Below are 15,584 nucleotides of genomic sequence, written 5' to 3'. Positions count from 1 at the left end.
TTTTACGGACAGATGAGACCAAAATAAACTTGTACCAAACTGATGGAAAGCAGAAAGTGTGGAGAAAGGAAGGAACAGCCCATGATGCAAAGTATACTATTTCATCTGTGAAATATGGGTGATGTAGTGTCATAACTTGGGCATGTATGGCTGCTTCTGAAACAGGCCCACTCTTATTTTCTGATGATGTAGCGGAGGATGGCAGCAGTAGGATGAATTCAGAAGTGTATGGACAGATTTTTTACAAATAAATTCCTCCAGCCTCATTGGCCTGCACATATTACAGCAAGACAATGACACCAGACACACTGCCTACACAAACAAAACATTCATTACTGGGAAAAAGCATAACGTTTTGGACTTTTCAGACAATTAACCAAATTGAATTGATAATTAGATTCAGCTGATTGAACGCAGCCAGGCTTGATTTCAGCCAGCCCTGTTGAATCTAAACCTCCCTCATATTGAACCTTACCATCAGTGTGAAGTAGTCACCACAAAGTTTCTTCAAGTACACTGTTCCACAATCAAAGGAAATTTCAGAAGAAATTATAAAAAAATCTGTTGCAGTATATCAGTCTGGAAAGGTTTACATAGCCATTTCTAAGGTGCTGGGACTCCATCAAACCATAGTGAGGCATTATCTCCAAATGCAAAACACTTGGAGCAGTGGTGAATCTTTCCAGGAGTGACCAGTCTGCCAAAATGTCTCCAAGGGTGCAGCGACAACTCATCCAGGAGGTCACAAAAGATTCCAGAAAAACATCCAAAGAACTGCAGACCTGTTTAGCCTAAGCAAGGTCTGTGTTCATGACTCCACAATTAGAAAGAGACTGGGCAAAAATGAGATTCATGTAAGGCAGAAACCACTGCTAACTAACAGAAACCTCAACGCTTGTCTTACATTTGCAAAAAAAGAACGTGGATGATCCCCAAACCTTTTGTGATAATGTTCTATAGACAGATTAGTCAAAAGTGGAACTTTTTGGACGACACAGGTCCCATTATGTCTGCTGTAAAGTACAGCATACAAATACCATATTTCACCATAAGAACATCATACCAGCAGTCAAACATGGAGGTGGTAATTTGATGGTGAGGGGATACTTCTCCTCGGGACCTGGACAACTTGTCATTATTGAAGAAACCATCAATCCTGCTCGGTACCAGAAAATTCTTAAGGAGAATGTCCGGTCATCTGTCCATGAGCTGAAGCATAATTTGGTCATGCAGAAAGACAATGATCCAAAACACAAAAACAATTTCACATCTGAATGGCTGAAAAGAAAAACAAAATGAAAGTTTTGGAGCGGCTTAGTCAAGTCTGACTTGAACCCAATAGAGATGTGGTGGCAGGACCTGAAACAAGCAGTTCAGGCTCAAAGACCTACAGGTTTGTCTGAAATACAACAGTTTTGCAAAGAGGAGTAGGCTAAAATTCCTCCACAGTGATGTGAAAGACAGACATAAAATTATAGGAAGTTTTTGGTTGCAGTTATTGCTGCTAAAGTGCAATCAATTTTTAAGTTTAAGGGGGTAATTACTTTTTTGCACAGGTAATATTAGGGTTTGATAACTTTCTCCATAAAATAAATGAAATAATAATTTTTCAAACGTGTTTTGTGTTTACTCAGGTTCCTATTTGTCTAATATTACATTTTGTCTAAAGATCTGTAACCATTCCGCGTGACAAGTATGTAATAATTCAGGAAATCAGGAAGGGGGCAAATACTTTTTCACAGCACTGCATACTATTACTAGTTTTACAGTTGTATGATCAATGTATTGATTCATAAGAAAAAGCACCAAATAAAATAAATAAATGAAATGAAGAACTTCCAGTTCTCCTGTTTTGCCCTCTTCTCAGTCTTCTGTGTATTCTACATTGGAGCTGGGCTGAAGACAATGACTTTTTTTGTGTGCGAAACTACCACTGAAATAGATGCCTTCAGATTACTTTGATCAGTGGAAAGTGTAATCACTTGATCTGTGGAAGCCCCGTATCTTGTCTGCATTAAATTTAATGAATCATTCATATGGGAGAATTTATTGCAGCCAAAACGGGGTTACGCGGTGAGTAAATAACATCTATTGCACATTTTGAAAAATGAAATCATTGCCATGAAGTCGACTTACTGTCACTTCGATGCACATAGTGCATAAAATGTGAACGCCTACATGCATGTCAGTAAATTGCAGTGAGGGACCCGTATACACACTTCACTTTTCTACGTATGACGTTAAAATCTCTTGATAATCCAGAATAACATGTCAGAACCGCATGTATGACTGACTGCTTGAGAGATGAATTGCTTTTCCATGTTTGAGCTTTGCCCTTCGCCATCTGAATTAAACGCGGCTGAATGATATCTAGTATCTGTCTCAGAGCCCTCTAAATGCAGAGGTCCATGGCTGCTGCCCCAGGCTTCCAAAGAGGCAAAGAGGATTAAGTTGATACCTATCGTGCTGATTCCATTCAGCAGATAGCACAGAAGGCCTTGTGCAGACTGTTTGTGTTTGAACCCTGTAATCCACAGCAAAGCAACAAAAACAGAGGCCGCCCGCCCACGTTGACTACTGTGAGCCGCCTCTGCATGCTCATCACAGCTTTGACTATGAATGACAGCGCCGGTAGGAGAAAATTCTATGAGGGCGCACGTTATGGTGCTCCTTATTTTAAAGTTCTTGACACATTCAGACCTAAAACTAATTGGAAGATGCCATTAGATATACGTATTCATTGATGTTTGTATACGTGTGAATTGTCTTAGGTTTTCTTTAGGACCTGCAAACTCAGTTTTAAAACTCAGTCATGTAGGGTCACTTATAAAATATGATTTTTGTTTCTACAATTACAGGCGGCAAGATAATTTATGAACGCTTAATCACTTCACAGGAATTCTAATAGCCTTAATAATCGATACTAATTATCCTGCTTAATGACTAGGGCTTGTGAGAAACAACAGTTTGGCAGAGACATGGCTTTAAGTATTAACAAAAATAATTGGCATGTCACACGTGGACTTAAAACTGAAGTTGACAAAGTTTTATTGGATAAAAACGTTTTTAGGAATCAGCGATAACTCTCTCCTCTTCCACAGTAGTAGCTTATTCTGTACATGTGCTTGAGAGTTCAGGGTAGCTGAGATGACTGAAGAGGAGGGTGTCATTTACTCCAGAGTTAATTAAACAGACAACACAGACGATGATAGCATTAATAATACCATTTAATTACAGCACTCCAAGCATTATGTCTCCGGGGAAGCCATCACTGTGTGCAGATAAAGGAGATCAGTGGCCATTAAGAGGCCTGTGAATCAAGGGCTCTGGGAAATAAAGAGCTTGGCAGATCTACCTGCACATTTATAATAGCTGTGAGATGGACATGGTGGATCAAGGCCCCTTGATCTGTGACATCTGTGAGCCTGCTGCACACACCTGTCTGACCTCTGGGACACTGTTTAGCTGACACTTCAGCAGTGGCTTTACCATGGTTTCTGTTACTGTAGTGTAACTGTCATGTGACTGTCGCCTGAAGGCATGGGAAAACAGGATATTTTGGAATGGAAGGAGGCGGTACGAATGAAGATAATGTGAATTCCAGACACTGCAGATGTTCTGTTGTTCTGGCATCAACTGCGAGTAATGCCTAGTGCACACTGCACGATTGTAGCCAGGATTTTGTGTCGCAGACTAATTTTCAAGATCTTGAGAGAGTCTCAACAAAAATCCCATCTTTGCTCGATCGGTGCACGTGCCCGTGACCAACAATCTTCTAATGTGACATGGTCAGAGACTCACCCGATCCAGTCGTAAGCCCATCTGTGACTCTTGCGAGAATATTAAACCTGATTTTATCTTAAGTCTTAAGGCATGGTTTGTGTCTAGCATGTGATACACAAACACTCTTATTTACACGCGGAACCGTCAACGGCCAATGAGCTTTCGGCATGTAGCTTATAGTTATTGGGTTATATAGTAGACATGGTGAATCAACTAGAGGCATAACTGCTTTTGCCATGTGGAGTGATTTTATTGAGCTTTAATATAATGATTCTTGTGTCTGAAGGGGGGGGTAAGGTGATATACTATCATTGCTTTAGCCTATAACATGGTTAGATCAGATGTGATATTTTCTTTGTTTACATCAGCTCATCCCTGTTCTCCTCAACTAAAGCGAGACTAAATAGTTTATCGAGCTCGCTATCATTTTACCTATAACTCTCTTTGAAGGAGGGACAGACCGTGCTGTCCCTGTCTTGCTAACCATCTTCTTGTCTTTTCTTTTTTTAAGCAGTGTTTCCACACACAATAGCACACAGACAAGTGCCACCGCTATCTGCTGTCAATTGTCGTCATCCATTTTCATTTTGCGGGCAAAGATCCTTGAATGCACATGCACTGCACATGTGCTCTTGCGACAACCCAGCACACAGAGATCTAGTTTATCATGAATCCTGTAGTGTGTGACCCTTGTGATTACCAGTCTTTTGTAAGTTGAGTGTGAGATGCTTGCCGTTGTTAGGATTTTGTAAGGATTTTAAAAGTTAGTGTGCACCAGGCATAAGACAAAATGTAACAGTGCAAAAATGGTCAAAGATACACTGTGAATAGCATGGGCCAGTGGCTCAGAGATGAACAAGTTCCTGCCATGCGCAGGAGGCCTGGCACAGCTCTGGTGGTTATTGCCTCTTGATCAGCCAATCAGAAGACTGGAAGCATGATTTCCTTTGGGGGATGAGAGGGTAGCATTGAATCTTTCCTTAGGGGAGAATAAATAACAGTGTATCTAGATACACTGATTGCTCTGCCAGACCTTGCGTTTGGTCTGTTGAAAATGGTTATGCAGTTCAGACACTTAAGAAGGAATTCACACTCTCCGCTTCACAAGTCAGAGTCCTGTGGTGAAAGTAACTTTCTCCATTACCATATGAAACACTGAATACAATTTAGCATAATGCAATATAACTCTAACTTGTCTGACAGCATTTTTGGCTTAGCTGAAAACTTGTAGCTTTGTGGCTTTGATTAAGAACCATGCAATAGTGCATAAATTATGCGATAGTGTTGGCCAATTTATGAATTGAGCCTCTATTTCATAAAAAAACAATGCTTAAAATATATTGCACAGCATTATACATATTATGGATGGATCGTAAAGAAATTACCTGGGCATCCTAACAAAATTTAAACTGAAAATTTAAAATGAAAACTGACCATCTGTTCTGCACCTTTTTGAATTGTTTGAATAAAGCTTAATCTCCACTTAAACTACTACACGATGAATAACTAAGTTGGGGTTTTTGGGTGAATAAAAGTTTGGAATTTGACCCCCAATTTTGGATGCTCAGTCATATTTTTTTTTGCCATTTCCTCCGTTGTGCTCAAAGACTAGACTACATACACAGGTGGTTTAAGCAGGCTGTAAAATACCCCTCCTTGAGAGGCAATACTATTATTATTATTATTATTATTATTATCATCATTGTCATCATCGCCACCATCATCATTATCATCATCTGGCCTGTATGGAGTTGGATTAAACTATAAGAGTGGGCCAGATGTTGGGTTAATGCATTTCACAATATTAATACCAGAGAGCCATGAAGAAAATGATTAGTGGTTCGAGTATAAATGATTGATAAGTGTATGAATCGAGGTAATGAAGAGATTGTGTGGACTCCATCCCTTTCAAGTTCAAAGCGATATGAATAATATTCATATTTCTAGGTCGCCTTGCAGCAGTTAGGTGCCACAGCTTCGTAGCTGTCAGCAAACTTTTTGGGCAAGCATTAACAATTCAGAGCAGTTTATGGTAAAATATCCCTGTCAGTGTTGTGCAGGAAATACCGCAAAACTAACTTGTTGTACGACAGTTTAGCAAGTATAGCATGACTGAACATATCGAGATCTTCCTTTTTCCAGTATTCCGACTGCATGCGGCACCATTATGTGTATATGCTCAGAAGTTTGAAAAATCTTACTGTAACAACTAACAGCTTACTTTTAATCTGTGACAACTGCCATTTGGAAGCACTATTCTTAAAAAATAATATGAATCTATCATCAGATTGTCTGAAAAAATAGTTGTTTGTTACCTCTGCAGTAAGGATAATTAAATGACTTTTACAGGCAAAAATACTTAAGGTTGCGTACACATGATAATGTTGTGATGACAGAAGACTTTTTTTTTCCAATGCTCTTGTCCTATCAGACTTGGAGCTTGGTTACTGGGAGTGAGTGTGGTTAAGAAAATGTATCCTGTGCAATTACTTCAGGGCAGGTTCAACTGTTGCTTGAGCAATTTAGCAAGCAATTTACCGTCGCTAAAATCTAGGCTAATTGTGCAACAGCTGAAGGATTAAGGTGCTTTATGCTCAACAATGAAGCCTTCAATCTAAATGCCCATTATCTCATTTAATCCATCTTCTCAATCTAGAGCTAACCAAGTTTAGTACCGTGAAGTCAGCTAACTGTAAATAATTTTGTTTGTGCAGAATTTATTGTTTGTTTTTCACAGTTATTAAATTGGCAGCAGTTCTCAGGTACTTTTTCTATAGATTTTTGTAATTATTACTTATATTGCAGTTCTCTTTGAGAAGGTAAAAAGCATATCATGAAGCAATAAGCCTTTTTCTGTTAATTCTGTTGGCAAGTGACAACTGAATTTTACATCTAAATGTTATGGGCTGGAATATGACCAGACAGTTCCGGTATTTGATGACAATCCATTATCTGGTGTGTTTAATGGACATTAGTGAATTAAACATTTGAGTCAATGTAAAAGATACTGTTAATGTGCTGTGTCTTGTGACACCAACAGAGAAAATATATCTAAATCCATAAATTATCTGTATAATTTGGTATCTGTTAAATATCAACACCTTGACATCATTTGTCTCCAAATCACACACTTCTATAGGTTGATATATTGATCTGTCATTAACAAGATATCTTGTTGCAAAGCTTTTGTGTATGTAAGCCTCACATTAGCCTATATCTGCGATGAAGGCTGGCCTTGTTCTGATGATGTTCTATGTATTTGTCAAATTGTTTATTTCACATTGAATTATGTTATGCTTGTTTCTTTTTAATCCCACATGCACAGCAATGAGCTGTAAACAACAGAAGGAGAAGAAACTTGCCTATCAGCTAAATGTATTGTTAGGTCACACGTATCAATTGGAGGAGTTTTTTGGAGGGTGGGGGTTATGCTGCCAGACCTTTCTGTTGTCTTTGCATTAGCTCCTTTCTGATTCATCATTGGAAGATATGACTGTCAAATTAACCAATGAAAGCCTTATAATTTCAAAGCATCATTGTCCAGGACACTTCTGGAGTTTTTTCAGACATTAGATTTCTCACTATAGCTGAAGTCTCAGGTTGCAATGGCAGAATTCAGATTTCTGAGCATATCCACTTGATGGGACTTAGCAAAATAGACAACAAAAAAAAAATAAACAACTGTTGATTACCCCTTGTTAAAAGACTTAGTACTGCTATACACAACCAATACAGTTCTGTATACAACCAATGAAAATGTATGTGTTATTAAAACTATGTTGGAAAAATACATACATTTTGAAAATTCATGAATACAATGAATTAATGTTTTATTCATATTTATTTTTATAATTAACAATTTAAAAAATGAAATATTCTAGATTCTTTACTCATTGTTTCAAGGGTGGGAGCAAAAAGGCACATCCTGTGGTATTTATTTTTACTACAAATATACAAATTATTTATGGAGCTACAGTAGCATAAAACAGGAAGAGTAAATTATTAAATTATGTACTTTGATCAAAAATTGCCTAACTAAGAAAAGAAAAATTTTAGATTTTGGGGAATTCAAAATTGTATTACAAAAACACAGATACTAAATAAATAGGGGTGTGATTAATATGATTCCTCCAAATGCGTATGCATATATATATATATATATATATATATATATATATATATATATATATGAGTTTCTGAATCAAGTGGGTTAAACATCATTGTGTTATCATACAAATTGTTGCTGGGGTATAATTATCACAGGGACAGCCAAAAGGCAAAGGATTGGCAATATAAGGTGAAATGGGTTCCTCATTGTGTCTACTATACAAATTATAGTTTCAGACAAAGCATTCACTTTAGGAATTGTGGCTGGTGTTTCCCCACCTGTCAATATCAACTTATATCTTTTAAGCTTCCTTCTGGGGGTTTGAATTGCGTGTTGTCCTTGAAAGTAAAAAAAAAAAAGTTCTGGAAAAGGGTGATTGAAAGTCCTTGAATTTCCTTTGGGAATGCCAATATGAGCGGACCTGCTTAGTTACTGTCTGTGTATTGAGGCTGTTAGTTCTAAATGTTAAATTTCTTCTGCATGGGCCAGAATGTTACATTTCACAGAACCTGTCACCTTTTTCAACCCTTACAAGTTTGTAAAAAGATCATGCATTGTTATTCCTTAATTCATTCATGAACTTGTTTATTCATTGCCAGGACACAAGAAAGTTATTTTGAAGTATCAATCATTTGCTTTCCAGTGTGATATTTTTGTATTGCTGTGAAATATAAATTTAAACATTGCTGGATTTAGCATGCTAGAAAAGTGTAACCCTATCAAACACCCTTAGCAAGAACAGACAATTACGGCTACCAGACCAACCTGACACAACCCATGGTGTCAATCACTTGGGAAAAACTACCTGTCATTATCAAGAACCTCCTCCTGTGCTGTATTTTATACTGCAAGTAAAGTAGATTACGCTGTGCTTCAAACCACAGGCCTCAATGGTCATTCTGCACAATAAAACTTTAAAGACCAATATCTATTAAAAAAAAAATAGAACTACTTGTACTCTTACACTTCTGTAGAAAATGTTCTGCTTCACATCCCATAGGATTCCTTACTCCTTTCACAGTATATATGTAAGGAATAAACCACGACAGGCTGTCCCGTTATTGGAAAATAATGTACGACGGGGGTGGCGATGCGGCCGAGGCGAAGCCGAGGTCACTTAACCACCGGTGAAGTACATTATTTTCCAATAACGGGACAGCCCAGAGGGGTTTATTCCACTTATACAACCGGTTACCAGCAATGACTATATGTGGTTACTTCTATATTTATAGATTTTTCTCGACTTCGATTTATTGATTTTTATCTAATTTTATTGACAGTTGAAAGTGAGATATTCTTCCGCAGCCGTTAGGGCATATTATTTTGCCGTTATCAAGCAAAACTCTGGTTGGTAGTTCTATTTGCACCGTTGTTAAGAAAAAACAACTGGTCGTTAATTCTATGAAAACAATGATTCTATCAAGAAAAAATAGTTCCTTCCCGTTTTATACGATACAATTAGCACCAATTTAGGTAATTTTTGTCATTACATTATTTAAGAAAACTGCATGGAACCATAACTCAATCAAATCCATCTCCCTAGCACTGTCTTGCTTTTTAAAATTCTGTGGCGGCACAGTGTAGACATAGCGTCTAAGACCCCCTGAAACTAGATTTGAATGCCAGCTGGCTTTATGATATGATTCATATGATATGATTTATGATTCGCTGTCACTTGTCACCTAGCCAATTTAAAATCTCTGGGTTTTAGGTCAAAATGGTCTCATGGTATGCTTGTTATCCCGGCTAGCTAGCTAGCTAGATAATTATTGAATTTTATTCAAAACAGCGGTTATAAACACAATCGTTCACAATGATACAGAACAAAATGTGTCACATAGCCATGAGTTAAATACGGAACACCTATTCTACTGTGCAATTAAGGGACGATTCCGTATTTAGCGGGATGGTTGGAAACCCTAAATGAAGCAATCAACAGTAACTAGAACTGTGATTCAACGTTGCCATCAATTGTGAAATTGGCCATTGAAACGGGAGGGGATGTAACAACAATTCAAAATTGAAAGAATAATGTTGCTGTTTTAACTGCTTTAGAATGCTGGATTTTGTAACGCATTGATTTTAGAACTGTTAAAAGGCCGAGGTGTCCCTTTACTGAGAATTGATGCCCACCCTTGGACCAATCAGAATCGAGTATTCACTCAAGCCGTTGTAATCAAGAAATAAACTGAAGACAATGTGTAAGCAACAAATCTGTGTGCATATGAGTGCATATATTTGGGAAATGACATCACAGGGCCGAAGGTGAGACTGAAACCCCTTGTGTAAAGGAGAAAGATGAACAAACAAGACAAATGCTAAAACTAAATTTCAAATAACAGGAGTTCCATACACAGGGGTATATTCCACAGCAGATACAACCAACTATTGCCTTCAACTTGTTTTCAGCTTAGTGATATCCTTTATGAATTTCAATTTCATTCCCCTCTGCCCCTTTTCGTTTTAAAATATCAGCATTAACTTCTTTAGAAAAGCATGACAATGTTCCTGTGTGAGTCAGCAGCTTCGGGCTGGTCCCGCAGACAGATTCTAATTAAGCTAAAAGCTTCACTGGCTTCTCAACCAATCTGTTTTTAACAATAGCTCCAAAGTTACCACCCCTTAGCACTGAACAAGGGAGGAAAGTTCTGACTAATTAAACTCCTCCACAGTCCTAGAGCCTGAACAAGATGAATGGGGTGCTCTGTACCTGCTCTGGCAAGTGTGGGAGGCCCATTTTAAGTGCTTTGATTATTTACTCATTTTATATGCAAAGCCGTGTAGTAGAGCATCAGTGCTAAAGACTACTGTACAATAAAGCTGGACTGCAGCATTGAAAAGTAGACTGGCATGACATAATTCCACAGTCTTTATTTATACTGGACAGGAATTCTTCCCACTCTTCCTAGTCTGTTGAATAGCTCTTTATGAGAGAATGTGGATTCAAGAAACGAAACCAGGGCAAAGCCACCACATGCTAGCAGCAACTCACTGATCTGAATCGTGTTTAACTGCTTCTTAGGCTAGCTCAAGTTGGTCAATGATTGACAGTCCGTTGTGGCTTCAGCCATTTTGAGGTTCATGAAACCTCACCTTCCCATCACAGTTTTGCTCATTTGCCGTTCCCACCAAGGTCTAACCCAAGCCCTGTTTGCCTCTCCAGATAACAGCCCCGTGTCTCACATTTTTGTTTCCTTCCCCCCCAGGATACGGGCACGCAGCTCCAGGAACAGACGCAGGGAAGGCCTTCTGCATGTTCTACGCCGTCCTGGGGATCCCCCTGACGCTGGTGATGTTCCAGAGCCTCGGCGAGCGCATGAACACCTTCGTCAAGTACCTCCTGAAGCGCATCAAGAAGTGCTTCGGCATGCGGATCACCGACGTCTCCATGGAGAACATGGTGACCGTGGGGTTCTTCTCCTGCATCGGAACCCTGTGCATCGGCGCAGCGGCCTTCTCGCACTACGAGGAGTGGAGCTTCTTCCAGTCCTACTATTACTGCTTTATCACATTGACTACCATAGGGTTTGGGGACTTTGTGGCCCTCCAAAAGAACAGGGCCCTCCAGAAGAAGCCCCTGTACGTGGCCTTCAGCTTTATGTACATCCTGGTGGGCCTGACCGTGATCGGGGCCTTCCTTAACCTGGTGGTCCTCCGCTTCCTGACCATGAACAGCGAGGACGAGCGGCGGGACGCGGAGGAGCGCGCCTCGCTGGCGGGGAACCGGAACAGCATGATCATCCACCTCCAGGAGGACTCCGGCCACGGGCGCTCGCGCTACCGGGCGGAGGTGACGGACCTGCAGTCGGTCTGCTCCTGCACGTGCTACCGCTCGCACGAGTTCGCCGGCCGCTTGGCCTCCCACCAGAACTCCTTCAGCTCGCAGCTGAACCCCCAGTACTTTCACTCCGTCTCCTACAAGATCGAGGAAATCTCGCCGAGCACCCTGAAGAACAGCTTCTTCCCCTCGCCCATTAGCTCCGTGTCACCCGGCCTCCACAGCTTCACGGATAACCACCGACTAATGAAGAGAAGGAAATCCATTTGAGCCTTCGGCAACACCTAACTTTAACGTTATAAAACTTCATTACAAATGCTGCTCCCACCAAATCTCATTTTAGCACTTTTTGTTATATATATATATTCCAGTATATATAAATTATGTTTTCTTTGATAAATCAGCAGAAGGTGGACAAAAACAGCAACTTTGACAAGACAAGAGACACGACCACTGTTCCCCTGGAAGACCGAGGGAATACTAAGCATGACGCATGGATAACTATCTTTCCTGAGGATTGTTGTTCTGAAAAGATGTCCACACTTCGCTCAATCCACTTTGGATGAGTCAGAGTACAATATTTTAATGTTGGTTTCATACCAAATATTGCACACTAAAACTATGGTCACAGTATTGTACAAGAGGAGGGGGGGAGGGGAAGGGGTATTATTTTTTTAAAAGGGAGTGTGCCTGTTTTGACCTTAACTTGAATTGAACGCAGTCAAGTGCGATTTCAGTGCCACAGTCAAAACAAATAAATAATCTCTGTGTCAGAAGCTAATTTAAAAGCATCAGGTATCATTTTCTATAAGCAATTATATTTTGAGAAGGGAAACTGGTTTCTTTGACTTCAGCAAATTGATCATGCCAAAATATTCTTGCCAATCAGAGTCATGCGCATTCAATATCATATAAAGGGTCTGCCATGGTTGATTTTATTTCTGTTTTTTAACGCCACACATTTCATATATGTATGGTACATGTATCTAGAGGTTTGATTTTCAAGATTGTATAAAATATGAACATAGAAACGGGGGCAGCAAAGATTTTTTAAAAGCTTGCCAGTTTGAAAAAGTAAACAAATGCATGTACTTAGTAAAACTGGTATGCATATTTCAGAAAACAGGATTTAAAACAATAGTAAACTAGCAATTGAATTAAATATTAAAAGCAAATAATCTTGGAATGATTTTTTAAAGAAATAGTTTGTCTATTCATTTTTGCCACTTTAAATAATTCCAACAATTAAATGTAATGGAAACTGTGTTACAATACTTGCTTTTCAAATTTTGATTAAAATGGTCTTATTTGTTAAATGGATGAATGATTTGTCATGGGGATGATAATAATATTTGCTCTCAGGTTTAGAAATGAATAGCCTTCTGTGTTCTAAGCTTCCCAAAAAAAGAAAAGAAAATTACAATGTTGGGTAGGGAAGGGGAGGAGGGGTGAAATTGCATTTAGATATTCTAATGCTAATGACTTCTTTCATCTGTAAAATAAAATATATATATACATATCAATTTATTTTTTTAAGGAGATACACATTTTCCCAGGAAAAGCTCATTGAGATGCATCATCTTATCAAGGGAAGCTATGTGTCGGATGACGACGACGGTCGGCCATCTTGTCAGCACAGCAGAGCGTTCTCGACAGCACTCCCCGCGTAAATGTAAACGGAGGCCGAACCGAGACTGCCGGACCTTATGAGCAATTCTGTAAGGATGTGGGGAACGAGGACAGGGCGGCCGACGGATTCACTCGCCATGTGTAGCACTCAACCATCTAGATGTGATTTAATGGGCCAAAAGAGAAGCACGGCACAGACAGTATTACAAATCACAAACCTCCGAAATCGACCGGTACTGGCTGGGTTCTAACTGTCACTTCATACATAACAATGTAGTTATTACTATGCCACTCTCAAATAATAACCAAGAAAAGAACTGTGAATAATTTTTAAAAAAGCATCTATTTCAAGATGAGCCATCAGAATAAGGTAGACCACTATATTCCGAGTTGGGAATTTGACAGTTTTAACAGGCCCTGTACTAAGCAGGTCTATTGCCATTGTTTTAAATGCAAATTTGTTCTGCTGCTAGCATACAACAGGGTTGAAGCCAAATGCATTTAAATGCAGGCTTTTATGATGACACACATACGAGCATATACTACTCACTACTGAGGTTGAATGACTAATGAATTGATACAATTAATCTCACTTCAGGACATTCACTGGCCAGTTTGCCAAATCCTCAAAAAGGTTAATAAAATAATAATAATAAAAATAATAATAATATACAAACATTCAGAAGTATAAATAAGCCTGTTCTCAAAAGACTGTGAGTGATATAGGATGCCAGGAAAAAAGTAGATCCATTACAGCTCTGTAATTTTCTGAAAAGGGGTTTTTATTTTCTATTAATTTAAGCCCTTTTGTAAATATGTGATTTTATAAATGACTGTAAAATACAATATTATTTGATATTTTCAAGATCAAGTACAAAGGCATTTACTTCAATTAAAAGCGAATGCAATTATATTCCACACAATGTCTTCTGTGCAGGATAATGTGCCTTTAAGAAAATGCATCTTTGGTAGTTTTTCTTAAACAAAGGCACATTGTTAATCCAGACATTTGATAACTCCCATTAATTTGTCCTTTCCACAAGAACAATACTAGTATTCACTTTTAATCTGAACACCAAGCCAACCAAAACTTCTGTTTACTAATGTGTGCAGATTATAAGAGAGAAAATTATATATACTTGCTCACGATATTTTGTGATCTTAAAGAGAACTATACAGTTATAAAGAGAGATTAAATTCAAAGCAAATCAAAAAAAAAAAAACTTTTCAGCCATGCTTTTGTTATTAATATCCACCACTACATGCTCCATTTGACAACTAATGCATGTATAGCTATAAATTGCAGAATTGCTCATAAATGCTTGAAATATTAGTTCATATAATGTAGATAATTGTTGTCATGGTTTTCCCCCCTAAAATGGGCTGATAATTCACTTGTTGTTTAATTGATGTTGCTTGCTGAAGACCCAAAAAACAAATCAAATAACACAGAATCAAGAATATTTAACTTAAAACAATTTCCACGAAGAGGGTCCTAGCCTCTGACATATTTGTGTTAAATCTGGGAAACTTCAAGGCTTTGGAATTCCCTCAGCAAATTCCTTTAACTGTCTTATTCTGGTATCCCGTTGAATGAATTTATTAAAAGAGGAGGCTTTATCCACGGTTACATGTCACTGTAAAACACACTTTTTAATAAAAAAGCGATTTCAAATTTTTAACAGCTTTTGAATGAATAAATAATAAAATTGCATTCAATTATTATTACATCTTTATGGTGATCATAAACTGAAGCAACTAGACTTTGACTTTATTCAATTTAACCACAATACATACTGTTCTTTAACATGGAATAACAAGGCTTACCTTTTTTACATTTGCAAACTATACACATATACTTTAGGTTAGCGGTCAATAAAACCATACCATATCTATAAGATGAAAAAAGAAGCAAAAACCTGTTACTAAGAGCTGTCTGTGGTTAAATTGAATAGATGTCTTTATAATCTCTCACTGTGGATAAAAAGTTTATCTCTTTCTGTGGATAACATGTAAATTGTTGGAATTTAACTTCTCTTTTTAATACTTATTTATTCATATATCTATTTAGTTCCTTATGATAATGCTGCATTGCAGCTACCTGCATGAATTGGAAGTATGTTTTGGAATGCTTGGATTAAGATGGTTATGAATCTTTCAATGTCCTATTTTGATTTTTTTTTTTATTTCCGCTTTTGAGCAAGTGTATTAGAAACAGTATCCCCTTATGTATAGCTATGTTTTTTTCCATCAACAACATAATTCTTGCCTTGAGTGAAATCTTGA

The 15,584-nt window shown here is 38.2% G+C and overlaps 1 protein-coding gene across 1 annotated transcript in view; it reads left to right on the top strand.

Annotated features, from left to right (window-relative positions):
• Positions 1-14,521, top strand: part of kcnk9 (potassium channel, subfamily K, member 9) — a 57,312-nt gene extending 42,791 nt beyond the window's left edge. The window contains exon 2 of the mRNA XM_035428452.1: positions 11,098-14,521. Coding sequence (XP_035284343.1) covers positions 11,098-11,939 — 842 coding nt within the window. The 3' untranslated portion in view covers positions 11,940-14,521. The remainder of the gene's footprint in view (positions 1-11,097) is intronic.
• Positions 14,522-15,584: the final 1,063 nt, after the last annotated feature.

This window comes from Anguilla anguilla, chromosome 8, assembly GCF_013347855.1.
Source record: "Anguilla anguilla isolate fAngAng1 chromosome 8, fAngAng1.pri, whole genome shotgun sequence".
Taxonomy (NCBI): Eukaryota; Metazoa; Chordata; class Actinopteri; order Anguilliformes; family Anguillidae; genus Anguilla; species Anguilla anguilla.
The sequence above is the reverse complement of the archived record's forward strand: the minus strand, read 5'-3'. Positions and strand labels throughout refer to the sequence as shown.